Source organism: Elgaria multicarinata, chromosome 2 (genome assembly GCF_023053635.1).
Source record: "Elgaria multicarinata webbii isolate HBS135686 ecotype San Diego chromosome 2, rElgMul1.1.pri, whole genome shotgun sequence".
Classification (NCBI taxonomy): domain Eukaryota; kingdom Metazoa; phylum Chordata; class Lepidosauria; order Squamata; family Anguidae; genus Elgaria; species Elgaria multicarinata.
The window spans coordinates 158,731,156-158,755,501 of record NC_086172.1 but is presented as its reverse complement, the minus strand read 5'-3'; the positions used below and the strand labels follow the sequence as shown (position 1 = coordinate 158,755,501).

General features: G+C 44.4%; 1 protein-coding gene across 2 annotated transcripts in view; it reads right to left on the bottom strand.

Moving 5' to 3' along the window:
* Positions 1–24,346, bottom strand: part of PPP4R4 (protein phosphatase 4 regulatory subunit 4) — a 125,672-nt gene that overhangs the window by 69,898 nt on the left and 31,428 nt on the right. For both annotated transcript variants that reach the window (XM_063117996.1, XM_063117995.1), the window contains exon 3: positions 13,656–13,758. In XM_063117996.1, the coding sequence (XP_062974066.1) occupies positions 13,656–13,758 (103 nt within the window). The remainder of the gene's footprint in view (positions 1–13,655; positions 13,759–24,346) is intronic.

Below are 24,346 nucleotides of genomic sequence, written 5' to 3'. Positions count from 1 at the left end.
AATCAATGGATGTTGCTGTTGTGGTTTGGGACTTGTGAATGCAGGATAAAGTCCCGGTTGCATTTGATTTGGTCATTTGTGCTAGATACCTCTGTTATAAATGAAATTCAAGATGATTGTCATACCATCAGTCTTGGTAAAAAGCCAATCAAAACCATCTAGGAAAGCAGGGAATTCAGACTGGTCTCACTTTTGTCGTGACAGACAGTAAAATTCACTAGAGGCTCAGCTGGCCTGCAGCAGAAGCAGGGCCTTCTCTGTTGCAGTCCCAATTCTATGGAATGTGCTTTGAAGTTGGCCTTTCCAGCTGGCCTTTGAAAATTAAAACTGACTGCTAAATCCCCTCCTTTATATCTGCCTAGCTTTAACGGTTGTTTTCTTTGTTTGGTTTTTATGAACTGATGCTTATCGTTTTATTTTAGGTTTGCAAACTACTATGATACATTTTATGAACAAAGATCTATAAATATTTTAAATAAAATAATAAATTGATAATATTGTCCTCATTACCTAGATGCAGACTGCCTTAAAAAAAAAAAATCTCTCACACATCATATAATTATCCAGTTCCCAACATGTTCTCTTTATCACAGTCTTAAAACCTAGAAATGTTGCCAAACTTTGTTATTACCTTGGTTAAATTTGTCCATAAATGAATTATGAATCATAGGACATTTTCTCCCAAAATGGCTTGGAACGTAAAACAAGTTTCTGCATATTCAATGTCGGGAGTCAAGGTTGATTAGGTTTCTTTGTAAACCACCCAGAGAGTTTCGGCTACTGGGCGGTATAGAAATGCAATAAATAAATAAATAAATAAATAAATATGTAAGTGCATGTGTATAAATTCTTTAATGTTAACCCCTTATTCTATATGAAAATCTCAGTGGTTTGGAACTATGTAACCAGACAACTGAACCAGTCCGTTTTCATGAGTATCTTCTCCATTCAGATCAATTTTTTCTAGAAAATGTTTCATGTTGTTGTTGCTTCCATCCAGACCTAGACCCTTCTTGTTTCCAGATGTGTCTGTTTTGGCATGCTGAGAAGGGTTGGCTGAATTTCCAAATTCCATCCGTGGCTGGTGCTGGGAACTACAATTCACAGTGGGCAATGTGATAAAGTACATGTATGCAGCACGATCAGCATGCATGCCCAACATTGGCTCAGAAGAGAACCCAATGGAAACAGACCACCTTTTTAAAAGAAAACTCATGAAAAAAATCTCGTAAAATACCAAGCCAGTTCTGAATCAAGCCTAGGAGAGTTCACCCATCAAAACCATTCAAAGCCCAAGATTACATCAGACCCTTAGTTTCTACAATTCTGTCACACATATAAATGAGGACAAGGTCACACAGGTGATGAACTGGCTCGGTTCCCAATGGTTTCCACTAAATTCTGTGAGGCAAAGTAAATGAACTGCAATCTGGAACATTGGGCGGGGGGAGGGCATCCATCCCACACAGATATTGGGTTAACCAGGGGCATGATCAGGGGTACATTTCAGCTTACCAATGTTGCCCTGAGCATACTTATTTCCTCCTATGGTCCCAGTAGCCATAGGATATGGAAGACTTCTTTGTCTGCTCACAAAGAGGGAAGTCCATAGGCAGAGGAGATCTGCCCTTGCAAGACTGTTCATTGGGGTACAGAAACCTCCATTGCCCCTGCCTCTTTGCTGTTCAGGGAGGACTTCCAGCTGTGGCTCAAAGGTGGTTTTGGATGCCCCAGATCCAAAGCCCTCCTGTTTCTCCAACAAATGCAGGATGACAGAGCGGGGAATATGCCATACCAGCCTTGGAGCTGGCAGACCTCTTTTCCTTCCCATTGGCCCCTGCCCCTTTCCCACCTTCCACCCTATCAGTGCAGGGTATAGAAAGTGGTAGTTTATCTGCTAGGAATTCTCTCTCTCTCTCTCCTTCCCCCATTGGATTGCTCTGCCTGTATCATTAACTGTGGCTTTCCACACCTTCCCAGTTTACTGAGGCTTCCCCTTGCATAGCATGAATCTGTCACCACAAATCAGGTAGAACTCGTCTCAGTGTATGTGTGGTGCCTCTGAGTTGGAGAACTAGGCTGATAACCATTACCCAGAGGACCTTCTCTTCTGCTGCTCCCAGGTTGTGGAATAGCCTGCCAGGAAAGATTTGCCAACTTAACAGTCTTTCTGCATTTAAAAAAAGTTATAAAGACTGATCTCTTCTGGCAGGCCTACCCAATCGAATTTTAAGATGTCTGGCTATTATTTTAATAATGTATTAATTGTATATGTTTTTAATCAGTTTTATGTATTTTATATTATTTTTGTCTTTGATGTTGTTCCCCGCCTCGATCCAGAGGGAGAGGTGGGTAAGAAATAAATATATTATTATTATATACACTGCAAAACCAGAAAACAATTCTAATAGCACATAACAGTATTTAACTTTCCTCCCTAAGTTACTGCTATGGGGGGAATAATATAACTTTTGGGAGAAGGGGAGGCAATATATATATATATGGGGAGAGAGAGGGGTGGTGGTATTGATATACCCGGCCTATTTATTAGATGGTAATATGCTTAAAGGGTGAAAAATAAGTAAATGACATTTTAAGCAGGCATTGATTTCTGGAATATTGTCAGGGGGGAAAACACAGAATATAGCTGTCAAGCTCTTTCAAATCTACACAAAGGTACCACGTAATGAACAAGGAACTATGTTTCTACCTTCTGTGATAACTCTGATATTTAGACAGATCTGTGCCTAGGTGGAATTTTACTGCGCAAAATTAAAACGTTTGACGTCCAAGAGAAACATCCCGGCTTAAGGATTTTGCTGACAGCTGTTGTATGAATAGAAAATGTGCACATCATTTCCTCCATGCAAGATGAACAACCATGACAGCTTAATAAGGAAATGTCAACCCAGAATCACACATATGTAATTATTCACCTTTAAGGAAGAAGGCTTGGGTGAGTTCACCACAGCGCCCATGTGTCTTTACAATTTAAAGCTATATTTAGCATATTACCGGATGTGATGTATACTACAATAATTATTTTACAATTCCTCCTCTCTTTGATTGTTATTAAAGGATGTGTACAAAGGCTTTGCTGTCAAATTCCATTAAAAATCCTGGGATTCTGCCACAGAACGAGAGTAGGATCCCATGAAACGGAAAAAAACAAATTGAGAGTGACAGAATATTGGGCAGGGGAATAAGCAGGAAAGAAGGCACTGACTATCAGTGGGCCGCCACAACCTGTTAAATTCTCAGAGCCTGCTGAGAGGAAGGGTCTCATAGGGATCTGTGTAAATGTTTGACACATGGAGGAGGAATCCGATGGGATCAATGAGAAGCCTACAAGTGCTGCACTATCACCTTGCCCCAAGAAAAGATCCTGGCAGGCTTGGAACTGAGTCACACAAGTGTGAAATTAATAAAGCAGACCTCACGTTTTGGGGGGACTTTGGGGGCCTATGGTTTCACCTTGAATACTTTATCTTTTATTTCACAAACAAGTCAGTGAATGAGATCAGAATAACAGGCCTAGGGGATAGGGAGCAGCTTTTGCCCTTTGACTTGCATTATGGTCCCAATCCATATCAATTCCTAGTGCCTCCTATCTGAATGTGTGCGGGGGGAGGTGAGAGCACCGATTGGAGTGAACGGGAGTTTCCCCCAAATGCAAATAGCAGCTGGGGGGGGGGGATGATCCAGATTGAAGGACTATATTTCTGAATGTTTTCTGGTTATTTTTGCACTCAAGAGCAAACTATGCAATCAATGCACCATGCCATTTAATCTTAACTCATCTACACTTACACTCACCTTCCAAAGGACTGGTCAAAAGTGCACTGGCACTTTTGTGGACCCAGAAGGAGTCCAGCGTAGGTTTCAAGATGAGTAGTCCAAGTCCTTGGAACATAACTAGGTTTTATAACCCTTGTTTACAATTTGAGAGTGTGCATGTATGTGTGAATGTTTATTTCAGATTAAATCCCAGTTAAAATAATGACGTTCATGAATTAAAAACCCAATTTGTTTGTTTTAATTTCCAATACCTTCAAAATTCTTGTTACACAACAGCTAAGAAACAGGATGATGGCCATCTAGCTATGACTGCACATCAATATGTCATATTTGGTATACTTGAATTTTAAAGCCAGTGCAATTGATCCTGTTTAATTTAAATCAGTGACGAGGGTTTACAAAGAAGTTCCTTTCCTCCTTCTTGAAATAATAATAATAATAATAATAATAATAATAATAATAATAATAATAATAATAATAGCATTTTTATACTGCCCAACAGCTGAAGCTCCCTGGGCGGTTCACAAAAACTAAAACCATTTTAGATTTTTAAGGAGAATGTACCATCCTTCTGTGAAATCTGCACCCTTCCTAACACTTGATTGTAAAACATATTAACTAAGCTAACTGGAATTTGGAGACTCGGCAAAGGCATTAATTCAGGCTTTGCCAGAACAAAAAAAAACCCCAAGATATCTGATTCTAAAGATAGTTATTGTATCTGCAACAGGAACAAAGTCACATACGTCTAACCAAGCCTTTAAATCTTGATTCACCTGTACAATCCATGTTTATCCTCTGGGTAAATAAGTTATGAGGACCACTTGCAATGCTATCATTTAAAGACTCTGGAGCAATCCCATGAGCCACTCCTTTGCCGGAAACCATCTTGTCAGAATAGTTTACATTTAACTAGCTCATAGACAGCTGCATAAATCCCCAAGATTCCGGAGGCAATCCTCTCTACATGTCCTTGTTTCAATGCACACTAAAAACTCATCCTTCCAATATTCTCCCACATACCAGCTGGCTGACTGGCAATATCAAGGAGCTCCGACCGAACAGGGCGGGCTTGCCCATTAGACTAATAAGACATTTGTCATAGGTGCCAACCTTGGAGGGAATACCAAATAGTCAGTTCCAGGATGCTCCCATTGCTGCTGTTCCAGTAATAGACAGACAAGCCCTCAGCCTTGGCAATTGTTCGGTTCCTTTGCCTCTGCCTCCTTCAACTGAAAAGTTAGGCAAAGGGCTGGGAGACAAGAACGGGGCAAATGGCTCAGCTACCTCCTTCCTACAGCTAAGATACTCTTTCCCATTCATACATGCGAGGCTACGCGAGCAGGACAGATGAGCAATAAAGAGAAAGAGTGGTACATAGTGGAGGGCTTTTCCCAACGTGAAAAGTGGAGGGCAGAACCTGAACCATAGTGGGGGGCAGGACAGAACCTAGGACTTTCCAGTCTGGACCAGCCCAATAGGATATGCTCTCATGGCCCACCAAGCTGCCTTGCTCTAAGGCTACAGTTAGGTTTGTGACTCCCTGAAAGAGGCAGTGTAGGAATCACGTTCAGGATTAACAAGAAGCAACAGGGATGGGGAAAAGGGATAGGATGAAAAGACATTATCTCATCTGCTATGGAAGATCCCACTTGCTGCCTGGGTTTTACTGATGCATATCCTGATATTCAAACAATCTTCTGGTAACACTTTTATCGTCATAACTCACTCTTTCCTTTAGTATGATGAATGATTATGTACGGGGTTTGGCATATTTCAGTCCTTGCCTCCTGGCTTTCAGTGCTCTCTGTTTGGGCCACCCATGCCTCCCATCTTCCTTGTCCACTCATTCTGAGACATGCTATGATTCTGCATTTCTTAGGCTGAAGATGAGAACGTATCCCACACAGACACTGGTAATAATTTAACCACCTGTACATTTCTTGTTGATTGACACTCATACTAACACATTAACACCTGACTAGCAAGGGAAACAGGAAGACTCATTGAGGTGAGAGACTGGGACAGTTTCAGTTTCATAACAATATGATTTATAAAACATGGAAAGGAGCATTCATGGAGCGAGCATAACTCTGCTGTTCTTGCCAGTTCCCCAACCAAGGGCCTTGCTAGACCTGCCGGAGGCGGGGCCGAGGCGCGCTAACATTAGCGCGCCTCCCCCAGGCTACCACACGGCGGACGCGTAGGGACGTCGCATCCCTGTGGCGTCCACCATTTTTCTTTTGATTTTAAAGGGGCCGGGTGCGGCCCGAAGACGGCGGACAAGGTAAGTGTTTTTTTATTTTATTTTTACAGGGGGGGGGCAAGGATGACAGGGTGGGTGGCAGGGTGGGTGGCACGGGGGGAGGGCGGGTGCGATCGCGCCGCGTGCCGCCCGAGCCCGGGCAATGCCTGGCATGGGGCGGCATTGCCCGGGCAGCGCGCGGCGCGATCGCACCCGCCCTCCTCCCGTGCCACCCACCCTGCCACCCACCCTGTCATCCTTGCCCCCCCGCTGATGGGCACAGCGCTCCTATGAGCGCTGTGCCAGGTCCGCGGCTTTTCGCAGCTCCTCGCGAGTAAGCGAGGAGCCGCGGAACTCTCCACACTTTCCCCAGCCCCGGCCTGAGGCCGGAGCTGGGGAAAAAGCGCGCCATAAGCGCATTGACTTATGGCGCGTAAGACCAGGCCTCAGCGCGGCCTGTCTCCGGATTCCCCTGTGCGTCATCTGGACGCACAGCAGGGAAGCCAGGTCAGAAGGCGCGCTAAGGCCTCGTCTAGGAAGGCCCCAAGCTGAAATGCAGCATAGAATCATAGAATAGTAGAGTTGGAGGGGGCCTATAAGGCCATCAAGTCCAACCCTCCTCTCAATGCAGGAATCCACCCTAAAGCATCCCTGACAGATGGTTGTCCAGCTGCCTCTTGAATGCCTCTAGTGTGGGAGAGCCCACAACCACCCTAGGTAACTGGTTCCATTGTCGTACTGCTCTAACAGTCAGGAAGTTTTCCTGATGTCCAGCCGGAATCTGGCTTCCTGTAACTTCAGCCCATTATTCCATGTCCTGCACTCTGGGAGGATCGAGAAGAGATCCTGGCCCTCCTCTGTGTGACAACCTTTTAAGTATTTGAAGAGTGCTATCATGTCTCCCCTCAGTCTTCTCTTATCCAGGCTAAACATGCCCAGTTCTTTCAGTCTCTCTTCATAGGGCTTCCAGTCCCCAGATGATCCTCATTGCCCTCCTCTGAACACGCTCCAGCTTGTCTGCATCCTTCTTGAAGTGTGGTTCCCAGAACTGAACTCAATACGCAATACTCAAGATGAGGCCTAACCAGGGCCAAAAAGAGAGGAACCAGTACCTCGCGCGATTTGGAAGTTATACTTCTATTAATGCAGCCAAAATGGCATGTGCTTTTTTGCAGCCACATCACACTGTTGGCTCATATTCAGCTTGTGATCTACAACAATTCCAAGATCCTTCTCGTTTGTAGTATTGCTGAGCCAAGTATCCCCCACCCCTGCTCATGGTATATGACAAAATAATGTCAACAAGAGCAGGCAGAGCTATGACAATACAATGATGTGGCATCTACAGGAGGAGGGCAAAATTAGACATGGGTTTTATTGCTATTCAACACCTAGGAATGATCCACTGCTTAGCTGTTCCACAGCAGGTGAACAGCTAATTTAGTGGCATGAAATAACTAGTGCATGATTATCAAACAATCAAGCACACTCATGGCCAAAATAAAATTTAAAGAAACTATTGAGGGGTGCATTTAAAATGCGGTATTGATACTTCAAGACCTTCCTATATGCATTAGCTGAGGAGAAGTAGGCCTGGGGGACTCTAAATGTGTTATGCTTTAAGCTATTTTGTTAAAATGGGATTCAATTTTTTTCAATTGATTAACTGCTTGCTAATCACCCTCGCTTTCAGAATCCGTCAATCAGTACATTCCAATAAATAGAAATTATTAAGCAAGGAGGCACACGTCTGAAAAATCTAGGAGCCAAGTGAACTAAGTAATTATTAGTATGCCTTTCTCGAGCTTTGTGCAATATCACTAATGACAGCAATGTCCCACTTGCTGGGATCAGTAACTCACAGAAATAGCAACATCATCTGTTCAGACATTACTTTGACCCAATATTCTACTTGAGGGAAGATCTGAAGCAGGTTTCAGGTATATGTTTCCTTCCCCACTCAACTTACCATATGCAGAAGACAGAGAATACACCAAATCTTTATTTAACCAAAGGGATAAATACAGAAGGTCCCCCTCACTCATTGCCTTTTATCTGTGTTAAAGGGGATAGACAGGGTCAGGGAGCCATACCAGGAGCCTAAACTTTATTCAGCAAATGATAGAGGTGTACAAAATTATGGAACTGGATAGGGAGACATTGTTCTCTCTATCTCATACTAGAACCCACTGGGAGATTCAGGACATATAAAAGGGAGTACTTCATAGTTATACTATAGAATTAGCATCTACAAGATGTAGTGATGGCCACCAACCTGGATGGCTTTAAAAGGGGATAAGACAAACCTGGATGGCTTTAAAAGGGGATAAGACAAAGTCACAGAGGCTAAGAATATCAATAGATACTTGCTGTGATGGTGTTATGCTACCTTCCGTATCGGAGGTAGTATGCCTCTATGTAACAGTTGCTGGGGAACATCAGCAGGAGAGCATTACTGCCCTGAAGTCCTACTTGTGGATTTCCCACAGGTAGCTGGTTGGGTACTGTGTGAACAAAATGCTAGATTGAATATATCTTTGGCCTGATTCAGCATGGCTCTTATGTATCAATGTTATTTTCAGCTCCACCACTATGAAAAACTTCAGTCAAGCTGTTCTCAACAATCTTCTTCCCTCTTTAAAAACTAAAGTCAGCAACTATCCATGTCACAAAAGTATGCTCAAGTGAGCTGTCATTTTTGATTGAGCCACAGCTTTCTGCTCATAGTGCCATTTTTAAAGAGAAAAGTAAACCAAAGTAATTTGCAGTGATCCCACCGCATGAGAAGAACAGAGCCATCACAATGCGCAAACTACAAACCCAAATTATTAACACTGATTGTCAGAGGTTCATACAATTATTAACACTTATTGCTCCTTTGCACTTAGTTCACTCTGCCCCCAAAGCCTCCATTGTCACTATTACATTTGACTTTTAAAATCTAACAAATAATTCAGGGGTATGCAGGAAGAAAGAGGGGGTCAGAATATGCTAGAAATATCAGTCTTAAAGAAGCCTTAGCTAAATTAGAAAACTGCCACTTTCTTCAAAACATAAATGAAAGACGAACCAACAATCAAATGTTCGGTTGCATTCCAGAACTTCAATCAGCAGGATTTCAAATGGCACGCATATTCAGCCAATTAAAAAGCGGCAAGTTATCATTAGAACTCCTACTGCTTCCTTACTAGATGGCCACTTACCTAGGAACTATCAACAACTGATTAAACCCTTCTATATGTCAAGAATACAACAGAAAGCTTCATAAAACAATAAAAAGAAAATCTAAAACGTTTCTTATAAGACTGAAAAAATGGGGAGAGCAATCTTGTACGCACTTTACGTCAGGACCGGAGCTACGCAACTACTGTGCTGCTATATCAAACGCATGCTCAGCCCAGGGGAGGAAACACACAACACAGAAAATACACATAAAGCATAAGAATGACAGACATAACCACAGTGTCGCTGGAAACTCTGCCAAAGCTCACCAATCAGGAGTTGTGCCACTGCGGGCACCCACATGCCACCTATACCCAGAGAACTCATGACAGGGATATCCCCTGCACTGTGCAGCACCGTAGCAAACACACACCGACTCCATCAGCCCCAATGGCAAAGTCAGCAACAACCTGAACGGCTTGGGGCCAGGATATCTGAAGGAACGCCTCCTCCCATATGTACCTGCCCAGACCCTAAGGTCTGTTCCAGCATGACTCTTCTTAAGTTCTTATCCCTCCCCACTATCCCAGCTCCTAGTGCTGCCTGTGCAGTCTGAGAAGCCTGGCCCCTCACAGTACAGGGTGCAAAGAGAGGAGGGGCTACCACCACATAGCCCATCAAGCGTGCCAGAAATATATAGTCCCTTATGGCATGCCTTTTCAGCTCAGATGTGATCTCTCTTGTCTGGGGTTTATATACTGGGTGTGGTGTGCTGTGATTGGGTGCTGAGTTATACTATCCTCCTAAAAGTCCCATCCTGAGGACAGCTGAAGACAGAACATACTAAAGTGGAGGAAAGGGATCCCTAGTGACAACAAAACAACATATAGAGCATCAACAAAGCTTTTATTAATCAGCATCTGGGATGGAGTAGAAAAAGGAATGGCATATACATGGTGTTGCCTACTTCCCATGGAACATAGCCTTATACTGAGTCAGACCATTGGTCCATCTAGCCCAGTACTGCAGACACTGATTGGCAGCAGCTCTCCAGAGTTTCAGGCAGGATTTTTTTTCTTTACTCTACCTGGAGAAGCCAGGGATTGAACCTGGGACCTTCTGCATGCAACGCAGGTGCTCTATCACACTGCGCTATGGACCCTCCCTAGGCTCTCGTGCTTCAGACAGTGGCTCTGCAGACAGCAGGGTGGCAGATGTAATGTCCCTCGTAGCAACAGCTTCATGCATGTGGCAATACCTTCACCTGTTGTATAACTGTCTGTCATGAAGCATGCAAGGGTGCAGGAGCAAGAACAAGTACCTCTGGGAAAGCAACCAGTGGAGAGGAAGGGGAGACACAGGCAGGGAGCAGGGAATAATAGGCAGCAGCTGGAGCACATCGTACCTGAACCTGAATGTACAGTACATGCTTGTGGGGGAGAGAGAAAATGGAGTGGTGTCACTGAGTGCACAGTCAGGGCTCATGACTCAGCCTCTTACCCACAGGTCTGGGGGATGGGGGGGGGAACTGGAGTGACTGTGAGATTACACATCCGTTTCTTCTTGGAGACTGCACTGGAATTGTGTGTGGGCTGTTGCATTTAACAATATGTAGCTTATCTGTAAGATGGAATGAGTGCCTCCCCTATATGTGTGTGTGGGGGATCCTTGCTCCCTACGGTTGCAGGAGGGAGGGAGGGAGGGAAGAGTGTTGTAGCAATACAGCTCAGGTATGACCCAGCATTCATATTTGGCAAAGGGGGAAGAGACATGGGAGACAGTCACAGTAGTTCTACTTTGCAGCAAATGTTCCCCCTTCCATTGCTTAGCTGTGTGGGAGGCTCTGTCCTGGCATCCCTGGCTGTTAGAATGCAGTTCGGTCTTAGGTATTTGTCCCAAGGTGAGGTACCTGTGAAGAACTCTTAGCAATGTGGTCATGTTCACATGTGTGTCACAAAGACAGGCTGAGCTCCCTGTCTATACAAAATGACCTTTCCCTATATTTTCCCAACACCAAAGTTTCCCCTTGTGAGCTCTAAACGTACAGGACATGACGCGAAAAAGATATAGTCGCTTATGACATGCCCTGTCAGATCAAATGTGATCTCTCTGCCTGGAGTTGACATACAGGGTGTGGTGTGCTGTGATTGAGCATTGAGTTCAACCATATCCTATGCTCAGTCGTGACAACTTGAGTGGGTTGGTCATTGGTATGGGGGCAGGTATTTTTCCTCCTTCCCATTGCAATCAGTCGATGGGAAATTCTTTATGGCATATCTGTGGCTGGTATAAAATTGTGCTGGTGATGGGGACATGATCATGACCTGTAGGTAAGAGGCTGAGCCAAGGCATGCCATCAGAACATCTAAAATATGGCAGAGTAGTGGGTGGGATGTGGGGAGCACAAGAAAGGAGCGCATTTATGGTCCTGTACACCGTAAGTGTGCTCCTTTCTTGTGCTCCCCACATCCCATCCACTACTCTGCCATATTTTAGATGTTCTGATGGCATGCCTTGGCTGGCAGACCAGCTCCACTAGTGTACTTTTTGTGGTGACAGCATATCCGGCATTCCACCGGTGTAAAAGAGCTTTCACCGAATCCTACTGCCCTCAGCTGGCAGATTTGCACCCTAAATATCCAAAGTGGCTAACAACAAAAACAGAATGCAGTAAGAAAATAATAATATGAAAGAGTAATGGCAGAAACATTTCTCACATGAGAACCAGTAAGGCAAGAGTAAAATAGCAATAAAAAATGACTACAGCAAAGCCAAAAATAAAATAAATCTCATTCAAAGCATCACTGCATTTATCTGGTGCCTAAAAGATTAAGAGAGTCGGTACCACTCTAGTGTCCCTGGGGGAATATTTCATAACTAGGATACCCTCACGAAGACAATCTCAAACATCTTTATTCTTTATACAAACATTTCCAATTAAGAACAGGTGTTCCATTGGGGCAGGCAGATTGCATAGATGGGGATCTACAGTAAAATTCAGTATAATTACCACCTTTCTGCTACTTCAGGTGTACCCAAGAGTTTGTCCATATTCAGTAGATTGTTTAGTTTTTCTTTCAATGCACATAGAATCATAAAACAGTAGAGTTGGAAGGGGCCTACAAGACCATCAAGTCCATCCCCCTGCTCAATACAAGAGGACTGCTGTTCAAGAACCACAAATCCAAAGCCACATTGAGTGCCTAGAGCTAGCTGCACAGTGTTTTAGTTCATGCTCTCTCTACATCTAAAGCATACACAAGTGAAAAAATGCTTGAGTTGGGTGGAAGGAGCTCTCTTAGGGGTGATTTGAGCGCTCTGGAGTTAATGTCTCTGCAGAGGCCACCAGTGAGGGAGGAAGCGGCGGCCAGGCACCTCTCCACCGTGCCTGGGTCCAGCTCCAGTCAGAGCCCCCTCTCTCCTGCTACCAACTGTCTCTGGAGAGGCCATCAGTGAGGGAGGAAGCAGCAGCCAGGCACCTCTCCACCGTGCCTGGATCCAGCTCCAGCTGAGAGCCCCCTCTCTCCTGCTACCAACTGTCTCTGCAGAGGCCACCAGTGAGGGAGGAAGCAGCAGGCAGGCACCTCTCCACCATGCCTGGGTCCAGCTCCAGCTGAGAGCACCCCTCCCTCCTGCTGTCACCTGTAACTGCTGAACTTTCCAACTAAGATTGTAGTGCCTGAATTTGCTTTCCTTTCCCCCCTCCTCCTCCTCCCTCCCAATCCCCTTTCCTTTTGTGTCATGTCTTTTAGATTGTAAGCCTGTGGGCAGGGACTGTCAAGAAATACTTTTGTAAGCCGCCGTGAGAGCCTTTTTTGGCTGAATGGCAGCATAAAAATGCTTAAATAAATAAATAAATAAATAAATATGAGGAAATTAGATTTTCACAAACCTATGACAGAATTTTAAAGTTTTCAGTTTAAGAAACTCCTCCCTTTTATCAATAAACTTTAAATTGCAACTCCAAAGCAATCAGGACCTGGCTCTTCCTCTCTTTTGTAAAAAAAATAAATGGTCAGTTGCCCTTAGCCCTTGATAGGTAAGGCAAGCAAGTGTAAAATATATGAACCAGTGATAAAATGACTGACTGGAAAAAGCTATCGGAAACCAGCAATACTGATATCCATGGATCATGCAACAAACGAATGAATCTCACTGGTATAGCTAGCAATTTTATCCTTCCATATGGTTAATTCACATAAATCCAAAGAACACACACTAATTATGAAAAGCTTTCAATATCGAAAGGATAAATGCAAGGGCGAGGGAGGCAGGGGGATTCAAGCTGAATAACAAATTTTGTTCTGTTGTCTTCTTTACTGAAAATCTAATATACAGCTATTAAAATCAATGGGAGTTTTGTCATTAGCATGAACAGGATGTTGGATGCATTCGGTATTTTAAAATGAAGGTGAAATAATGCATTCAATATAAGGCATGCTGCACTTACTCGAACTTTTGGCAAGACTCTCCTGAGTGTCTCTGCAGGATTCTGTCGCATCAGGACTGGAAGACTTGCAACCACGCTTGTTCCTTGGATATCCTGACCAGAACTTATAAAAAAAAATACACATTGGTTTTAAAACATTTAATAGTGGGGTCAATTTTAGCAAAAATAAGGGAAAAAAACTGTTGTGCAAATATTTCTACATCACTGACAACAATGGTGCTTTCCCAACGTGTTTTTGGTCCGATGCATGTAGAAGGACACACACTGGATTTGGCTTTCTCGACAGGACAGAAGGGTTGTGATCTGAAAGTGGGGGGATTAACATCTATTCTCTTGTCAGGGCCAGAACACTTCCTATTGAGGTTTAGATTCTCAGAGGGCCTTTCCCCTCTGCAAGGGTGGGGGACCTATTTAAATGATCCACCCCTAGAAGCTAATGGGTTCTGATAGATTCCAGAAGGCTCTGGGTGATTTTCCTGCTGGTATGGCTAGTGCTTCTGTCAAAACCTGGTTATTTTGTGGTACGTAGAAATGACTAGGGTAGTTGACACAATCTTGCCAAACCATCCTTTCTCTCTGAGCAAAGCTCAGGTAGCTCCCAGGTATACACCTGAGGGCAATGAAGAAAGAGGAGTGCAGCTGGAGTGCAGGCAGAGGAAGACTCATGCTGAGTCCAAGCGAACACAGGTTAAGAGTTCTACAATCTGAGCCAGGGAGAGAGATGGTGGAACCCTCAGAAGCACATTGTGCAGAGTTTGTGTGAAACTTTGAAGATAAAGTCACTCACATTCATCCCAACTTCGACACCACATTTAATGCAGCGCCACCTGTAGAAGCATCGGGAGCACTGACTGGTCTACTTTTATTGCATGAGTTTCGATTGTTGAGGCCTGAGGATGCAGACAAGGTGCTTGGCCAGCTGGGTCCAGGAGGTTGTCAACGCCTCTGAGAGGGGGGGGGGTTGCTGGCCATTTTAAAGGAGGTGGTTATTGAACCACTCCTGAAAAAGCCTAACATGGACCCAGAAGATGTTAAGAACTGTAGGACAGTTGCCAACATCCTCTTCCTAGACAAAGTGCCTGAGCAGGTGGTTGCCAGCCAATTCCAGACACTCTTGAAAGAAACAGATGATCCGGATCTATTTCATTCCAGCTTCAGGCCTGGTTTTGGAACAGAAACTGCCTTGGTCATCTTATGGGATGAGGGACAGAAGGATGGGGATTGCGACCCTGTTGATTCTCTTGGACCTCTCAGTGACTTTCAATATCATTGGCCATGATATCCTTCTGGACAAACTGTCTAGGCTGGGAGTTGGGAAGAATTGTGCTGCAGTGGTTTCACTCCTACTTGGATGGCCAATACCAGAAGGTGGTGCAGGGGGATTATTGCTCTGTACCTTGGCAGTTATACCATGGGGTGCCACAGGGCTCTATTATATTTCCCGTGCTGTTTAACACCCACATGAAACCACTCAGGAAGGTTATCTGGAGATATGGACTGAGGTGTCACCAATATGTAGATGACACCCAAGTCAATTTCTCCTTTTCATCAAATACAGGTGAGGCAGTGGGTATTCTGAATCAATGCCTGGGCACAGTAATAGACTGGATGAGGACCAATAAAGAGACTCAATCCGGGTAAGCTGAAGGTACAGTTAATGGCTGATTCATCCGCCTGAATGACTAATATTAAACCTGTTTTGAACGGGGTTGCACCTCCCTAAAGTATCAGGTTCGTAGTTTGTGGCATGTTTCTGAGCCCAATTTAAATTGCTGGTTTTGACACTTAAAGCCTTAAATGGTTTGAGAGAACGACTGCCTTCACTCATATCAGCCTGCCAACACTTTAAGAATAGTAAGAGAGGCCTTTCTTAGTTGCCCACCTGTGAGAGAAGTTAGGTCAGTGACCACACAACAAGGGGTACCACACCTCTGGAATAACTTGCCATCAGGGGTACTCCAGGCCCCATCATTGCAGACTTTTAAGAAGGACCTGAAACATCCTATTTTTCTCTCTACTATGGAGGGGGCTTTTCTAGTAGTGGCACTCCAGTTGTGCAATGACCTCTTGAGAGAGTCTTGCCTGGTGCCCACATTGTGGTCTTTTGGGCACCGGGTGACATTTTTCATTTTCCCAGGCATTTTAGCCCTGGAGATTTAAAAACTGCATTAGTGTGTTGTTAGATCCTTGAAATGCTGCTGGCTTTTATCTCAGTTACTACTTTGGTTTTATTCTGTTTTAAACTTATGGTTCTTATGTTATGTTTTACTGTGTTATTGTATCTTGAGGTTTTAAATTTTGTCTTGTAAACTGCCCAGAGAGCTTTGGCTAATGGGCAGTATAGAAATGTAATAAATAAATAAATAAAGTATCATCTATAATTTTAAGGGCACAATCCTATAGGATGCGCCCTGGCTACTCATAAACCTCCGAACTCCAAGTCTTACAGGTATCTGCCTCCCATTCTGCATTAAAGCTGGGCGGGAACTTTCTTCAAAGGGGGGGGGGGAGGATGCTGGAAATGGCTGGGGTACCTCATAGCCCCATGTCCCTATTCTCCCTTCCCTCCCTGCTCCTGGAAAGACATCCTTTCCCCCTATCTACACGCTCTGTTTTGTGAGCACGGAGTGATAGCCGGAGCAGTTCTCCCCATGCCAGCTACAAAGGGGTGGGGGGAGCACTATTTCCTGGTTCCAAGCTCGAAGCCCTGTCTATGAGCTCAGAGCCAGGAAACCAAAGAATCTATGAGCTCCACCAGACGAGAGTGTTTAATAACACGCTCGTTACTGGACACACAGATTTTCCCGGGTCCCTCTCACAACATCATTTGCCTCCTGCGCCTTTTCGCCTTCTTTGTGCCACAAAAAAACACCCCAGTAAATCTGACTTATTTTTAATGCTGGAGGTTGCCGCTATCTCCTGCTGTGTGCAGGAGAAGTAGTGCAATCAAAACGGCCCACTTCCAAAAGAGGAAGTAATGAGGGACAAATGTGCGGGCAGAGAAGCAACGGTAAGCAAACAATTTTTCCCCATGTGATGATGTTCTATGCTCCCCCCCCCCCCCGCGCAACATAAATAATTAAATTCACCAGAAGTAGCATAACAAAAGTCATCAAAAACATTATCCATCCACTGTGATGTGCATTCATTATATTTCAGCTTTTGATATGTCAAGGTCTCCTTAGAACACTGTTTTAATTAATTAATCCAATACAGAAGTAATGTGCAGCTGAGGCAAGAAACTGAAGAGAGTACTAAAGTTAGCATAATGTAGATTAATAACCCCAATATCATAGGTCTATGGAAATATTATAATTTCCAGAGCAATGTTTTAATAAATTACACTTTTTTTAGATTCTGTGCAGCAAAATAGTATTTGTAACTGCTAACTTGAGGGGACTTGGGAAGAATAAAAATTTAGCCTTAACTGCAAACAATATTCCAGCAAATTAATAACGGTAATCGGTAATAACCAATTACACAGAAGGGAATACTCACTCCTAGGAGTTAAATTAATTTAGCCTGTTTTATCCACAGCCTATGTTAGCTATCCACATGCCAAACACATTCTGTTGGGAGGATAAGATCTTTAGAAAATCAATACAACTATAATATGAACAAACATTATTTTGTGGAAATGTATATATGGCATTTTAAAGTGACTCTATTATTGATAACATTATTATTTTAAAACCATAATATGATCAAACCATCTTATTTACATGCAGCTATCACAGGCAAATCCACCAAAGCTGGCCTTTAACACACTCAATCAGACCCAAAATTTCTGTTTCCACTGGGCATTCACAAACAAGAGATGCTTCCTCAGTTTGCTCCCCAGGAAGAGAGATATACTCCATTTAGCTGTACTGTCCTAATAGTGAATTCATTCTCCCAGTGTATATCATTATGTAGCCGAAAATGGCACCACTGTCATACAAGTAAGAGGTATAAACAGGCCTGTAGAAGTTTGCAAAAGTACAAAATATGTTTGGGGTGGGAGGAGGGAAATCCTTGTGGGATCTGAAAACAGCCCAATAAGGACTGAGCATGCTCAGAGGGCACAGAAAGCTGACTGTTGTGAGGGAATGAATGGAGTATCTTGGAGGATGGCATAGCTGACTGGCCAGCTAGATCCCTAAACAGGTGTACTCATTATAGGTCGCCTATGGATCTATCTAATTCTTTTTAAAAAGCCATCTAAAATAGTGTCCACCCTCCATCCTATGACTGTGAATTCCATATATTAACTGTGCATCATGAGAAGTATTTCCTTTTGTTAGTCCTAAACTTACTCCCATCAATTTCACTGGGTCTTCCAGAGTACTATAGGCAATCCTCACCATTTTATATCCCTGTAAGGATGATGGAACAGCCATGATGCCAACCACAGAATGTTACTCAGGATGACTACATGATTTATTTAGAAAGCATCTTTATTCTAGCATATTTAAATTACATTTGCTTGTAGCCTTATTAAGCACTTAAAGTGATATTTCAATAAATTGCTATTTAAAACTAGGATCTTCATGCAAAACCCAGATATTTCAAACACAATCCTTTGTATGCTTATTCCAAAGTAAGACACACTGCATTTAATGGAGCTTACTTACAGGTAAGTATACACAGGATTGCAAACCTATTAATTAAAACCAAGAAATTACTCATTTGGGAATTATACTGTTGCATATTTAAATGGGACAATATATAATTTAAGGTGGCATCATGAGCACTGGAGCTGTTATTTCAAGCTCTTCTAAACGACCATTATCATTCCGTCTGTTTCCCTCTATTTCTGAAGTTCAGAGGCGAGCGCTGATTTTAAGAAGCCAAAACAGCTCTATCCAAAAACAAGACAGAGAGATCAGCAGGCAGGAGAGAACCCAATGGGTTGCAGAACTAAAGTCTAAGGAGGGTCCCCAAAGCAGCACAATGAGGCAGTACTCAGTGGCTATAGAGGCTTGACACCACTCCAAGGTCCTGATCATCTAGAGCCCGCAGAGATGGACACACACCCCAAACCTCACCGGATAGCTTTCTCTGAAGACCCACTACCCTCACCCCCAAAAGAGCTCCCAGTCTCCACCTGCACTAAACAAGGACATCTAGATATAAACTGAGCATCCCCAGAGTGCAAGGATCCAGCATAAGGGTTGCATTTTCATCCATCCCAGAGCCTTGGTGGATATAAGGGTTCAGTTGGGCTGTAGACATTGTTGAAACAAGTAGTCAGCATAGAGTTGTCCGACCTGGAACTAATACATCTAATTTCCCCTCTTCCCCTTTTCTTTTTTGGGGGATTAGCACAAACTCGCAGGGGTTTGGATGTGGCAGTAGATCTGCCATATCATTCCCACTCCCAACTCCGCTTTGGATTGCTTTGTCAAGTAGGAATTCCAATTTACTTCCTGACACAAAATTAGATTTTTCCCCCCTCCAGTATTAAGCAGGAGCTACAGAATACTGGATTTTTCAAATTTAGAAACCTTGTCAAAACAGGATAAGATACATTTACTACAGAAGTGAAATGGCCAAACTTAACATTTCTTGGCCATGTTCATATATCATTTTAAGACAGGAATCTTGACTTATTAAACCATAATGTGAACTAGCTGCATCTTGGTGCGCACAAACATATGTTTGCTCTGGTTTTGCTGTTCACGTATGTAAATAAACCACGCATGGATAATTTAGTGTTGTGTCCAAGTCTGGGATTACAATTCATTTTTTAAACCAATAACAAACCCTGATTTAAAGCTGGGTCATGATCCTGGTTTATTTGGGCACAATAAACCATAATCCCAGGTTCACAGGTAATGCCAATTTCTACAAGTCTGGTTGCTTTACTTGCTCACATGAGCAGGAGAAGCCAAGCAAAATCGAACAATCTGCAGGCACCAGCACGCAGCTCATGTGCACTGTAGTTTACTAATTATGGCTACTATCTTTGGATTAATATATCAGTGGTTTTAAAATCCTTATGGGATATCCAACTGGGGTCTCTTAGGAGTGGAGAAGAGACCTCATTGCTTATTTGTATTAGGAAGGAGAGTATAAACACACACATTATGTGTACATGATCTTAAGGAACATGCCATTTCCAATTAGAAGGGACCCAGACAGCATTTCTAGGAAAGACCTGGGGCCCTGGGGCTAGATGGACCAACTATCTAATAGGGGTGTGCACGGACCCCCGCTCCGCTTCACTTGCAGATCCGCCATATTCGGAGCGGGCCACTTCGCCCCGCCCCCGCTCTGCCCATTTCCGCTCCACTCCGCTCGGAGCTCCGGATCCGGATCGGAGCTCCGTTTTTTCCCCCCATAGGCTTGCATTGAAAGATAAAAAAGTAAACAACTTTTTTTCTGTTCAAGTTAGAAACCTCACGTTTGGCACCATCACACCTCATGGGGGTATACACACGCACGCCAAGTTTCAAGCCAATCCCATCATCCCCTGATTTTTGGGGAATTTTTGAAAATCGGGCACCCCATTCACACCCCTTTCCATAGCTCCGTCAATTTGCACGTTAGAAACCTCAAACTCGCCACCATGATAGCTTATCCATGTGTCCACATGGACGCCAAGTTTCAAGCCAATCCCATCATCCCCTGATTTTTGGGAAATTTTTGAAAATCGGGCACCCCATTCACACCCCTTTCCATAGCTCCGTCAATTTGCACGTTAGAAACCTCAAACTCGGCACCATGATAGCTTATCCATGTGTCCACACGCATGCCAAGTTTCAAGGCAATCCCATCATCCCCTGATTTTTGGGGAATTTTTGAAAATCGGGCACCCCATTCACACCCCTTTCCATAGCTCCGTCAATTTGCACATTAGAAACCTCAAACTCACCACCATGACAGCTTATCCAGGGATAAACATACGCCGCATGCCGAGACTCAAGGCAGTCCCATCATCCCCTGTTTTTTGGCGGGGCTTAAACCTGCAGACCTCTCAATGGGGCCATTTCAAAGGAAATCCCAACATGCCATGAATTGGGGAGTAGAGATCAACCTATATGAATCTTCTTCCACACTTGAAAAATGGATTTGGAACTTGAGCACAGGAAGGACTTCTCCCCTGAGTCAAAGCCAGACACACACAACATCCCTGCAAGGCGGGCAAGGGAGGAGAGAGGGAAGGCAGCAGACATTTCTGGGGGCATAAGGAAGTGAGCCAAGGATAAGCCAGTAATGCATATAAAATGGAATAAATAAATAAATAAATAAATAAACGAAGGAGGGGTGGAATTAAAAGCAGCAGTGTTGCTGAATAAACAACAAGAAGAACTTTTAAAAAAAGGCTATATCTGTCTTTTACCAGTAATAGGGGGACGTGCCCGGGGGAGAGGGAAGCAGCTGCCAGTTCAACTCAAGACAGCCATTGCTTCACCAAGAGCTCTGAGGTAAACGCTCACTTCAACTCATGATAGGCATTGCTCCACCGTTTTACTCTCTTTGGAAGGCTCTGATGGCCTTCCAGTACAGGAGAGAGTGGGGGCACGTCCACGATGAGATGCCCTAGGGGAGCTCATCCCCTTGCACCACATCTTTTCAGTTGTTCCCCAAAGTTAGGGTGGGGAGCAGTGCTCTCTTATTCTTGGCTTAGTATATGATTTCAGGTTGTGTTTGTGCATTTGGTGGGGCTACTGTGTTAAAAAACACTGGGAAAAGTCCGTTCAGATTAAGAAAGAGAAGTTTCCCAGAATCCCAAGTTACCCGTTTTGCCTATCCCCTCCTCTAACTTTGGGATCATGTGATCATGACCGGGAGCTGACTCTGCCCCTCAGCCCTTTGAAAAAGGTATTTTTCCCGCCGATTTTTTAAAAAATTCTAGCACGCGACCCACACCACAGAGAGAGGTGAGAGTAGTCTCAAAATGACCCCCATCCACGACTCTCTGTGCACAAGAATTTTCAGAACGATAGCTTAAAAATCAACCCAGTTATCCCCGATTCTTTCCCGCAATGCAATCCTATGGGCGAAAAGCCGAAAACTGCCGTTTGAGCCGCGCTGTCCCTGTTTGTTGACCCGATTTTTTAAAAAATATAGCACGCGACCCGCACGACGCAGAGAGGTGAGAGTAGTCTCAAAATGACCCCCATCCACAACTCTCTGTGCACAAGAATTTCCAGAACGATAGCTTCAAAAACAACCTAGTTATGCGCGATTATTTCCCGCAATGCAATCCTATGGCGAAATGTTTTCAAGATGGCGACCGGAGCGCTCCGCCTGAACTAGGAGCTCCGAAAAATGGTCGCTTCTCTTCACCTTGCTTCTAGGGGTCCGCGGTCCGCTTCTACTCCGCCTCTGGGTAAGGCGGAGCAGGCCAATCCGCTACTGCTTCTCCTCTCCTAATCGGAGCAGAGCACATGCCTACTATCTAACTCAGAATAAGGCAGCTTCATATGTTCATGGATCTGTTAATAAATTCTTATGCAAACTTAAAGGGGGCCAGATGGGAACATTAAGTACAATATCAGTTGCTCAAACTAAAGCAAAATGTTGAACTGCTTCCAAAATTTGTTTTATGGTAAATTGTCAATTCTGTGCTAAATGCATCATCTTCAAATTGTTACTTTGTAAAGATTTTATGATCTATACCGTAGCATGCTGTACTGAACTTATATGCTAAGCATTTTCCTTGAAGTTATTCAGTGAAATGGAGGCGGCGGGTGGGGGTGAGGGTGGGGGATATTTCTTTTTGACACAATAATGAAGCAAGCATTTTTGTAAACTGAATCGTAATGCAAAAGAGTGGTGTAGTGATATGCATTTCTACAGTTCTAAAGACAAGGGAGGTCTTGCCTTAAAATAAATAATAAAAGCTCTGAGTAGCTGACTTACTGCCAATTTACAATGTGAAGCAGAGGGTTTTCAACACCTACACAAGCTGTAATTTTCCAACTGTGGAAGATTTTTCTTTTATTTCGACTGAAATAGCACAATTGGTGATCCTCTGCTCTTTAACTATTCAGAATTAAAATGATCTATCACATTGTGGTCAAACTCTGGCAGCTTTAACAACGTAAGGTACACACACAAGATAGTTATTCATTGAGGGGTCGTAAAAATGTAGAAATTGTGCTTTTATTGAAAGACAAAAAAATCAGGAAATCTCTCCCAAAGAATTATACTTAGGGGCTGTCAATACGACTTAACTGCTCCGCAGTGGCTGTGCAGTGGCGCTGCTTTGGTCATATGATGCAGCCCCCAACATGCAACCACCGCAGGGCTTTTCCTTGAAACTGCGTTTTTAGAAGTCAGGGGCTTACCATGACTTTTTCCTTTGAAGTGAGGTCATCACGGTCCTTCCACCATGTAACCTCACTTCAGCACAGGGCTGGGGACGTTCTGGGATGGATGGTGACCACTGATAGGGCAGAGGGGCGGGACCAATGAGCTGAATGGCTGCCGGAAAGCCCACACTCCCTCCTGGCATGGGGATGTCTTGCTCCCACCCCGTTGCAGCAATACTATCGGGTCTTACTGGGAAGGAGTGGCAAATCGCCATCATGAAGACACACACACCTTTAGTCTGCTTAAATGCTCTGCCATTGGATGAGCATAGTTCACAACACTAACATTTATGAGCGGAAAACATTTTAGCATTTTCATAACTTTGCTATAGCCATTAAGCTATAGATATTGTGATATTAGGTAAAGCACAAATAATGGAACCCGAAACAAAATGTGGCAGTGTGCTATGCAACATGTGGCGCTCCGGATGCTTTGGCCAACAACTTCCATGATCCGTCATCATTGGCTATATGCCACAAGTTGCCCAACCCTGATTACAGCCATTCCATTTAAACCCCTTCCCGGTTTTCTATTTTCTTCCAACAATCAGTCAGCAATGCATGGCCACTGACCACTGAGCTGTTCTCCTCCTGTCCAATATTTAGTTTTTTAAGAGAGATTTTTTTTGGGGGGGGTACTTCTGCAAAACTTGGAGTGTCTGCCAACATGGAGGTGGGAAAACACACACACAGTGATTTTGCTTGAAAATGAAGGGCCTTGCTAGACGAGGCCTTAGCACACTGTGAGGCCCAGTTTCCCTGCTGTGCGTCCAGATGATGCAAAGGGGAATCCGGGCCCAGGCCGCACTGAAGCCTCCCCTAACGCGCCATAAGCGAATTCGCTTATGGTGCGCCTTTTCCGCAGTCCCGGCCTCAGGCCGGGGCTGCGGAACGTCTAGCAGGGTCCGTGGCTTTTTGCAGCTACTCACTTACTCGCGAGTAGCCGGGAAAAGCCACGGACTGGGCACAGCACTCATACGAGCGCTGTGCCCATCGGCCCGGGGGGGATCCCGGGGGGGGGGAGAGGGGGCAGGGGGAAGGCCGGACCCGCCAGGAGAGGGGAGGGGAAGCCGGACATTGGCGATGGCAAGGGAGGGGGCAAAGATGGGGACGGGGTTGCCAAGGGAGGGACAAAGATGGGGACGGGGCTGCCAAGGGAGGGGGCAAAGATCAGGGACGGGGCTGCCAAGGGAGGGGGGAGAAGATTGGGGACGGGATCGGGGATGGCGGATGGGGGGAGGACGAGCGAGCAGGCAGGGGGCCATGGGGAGGGATCAGCAGTGGGTAGGGGGCTTAAGTAAGAAAAAACCCACTTACCTTCTCCGCAGTCTTTGGGCCGCACGTGGCCCCTTTAACAAACAAAAAAAATGGCTGACGCTACAAGGCTTC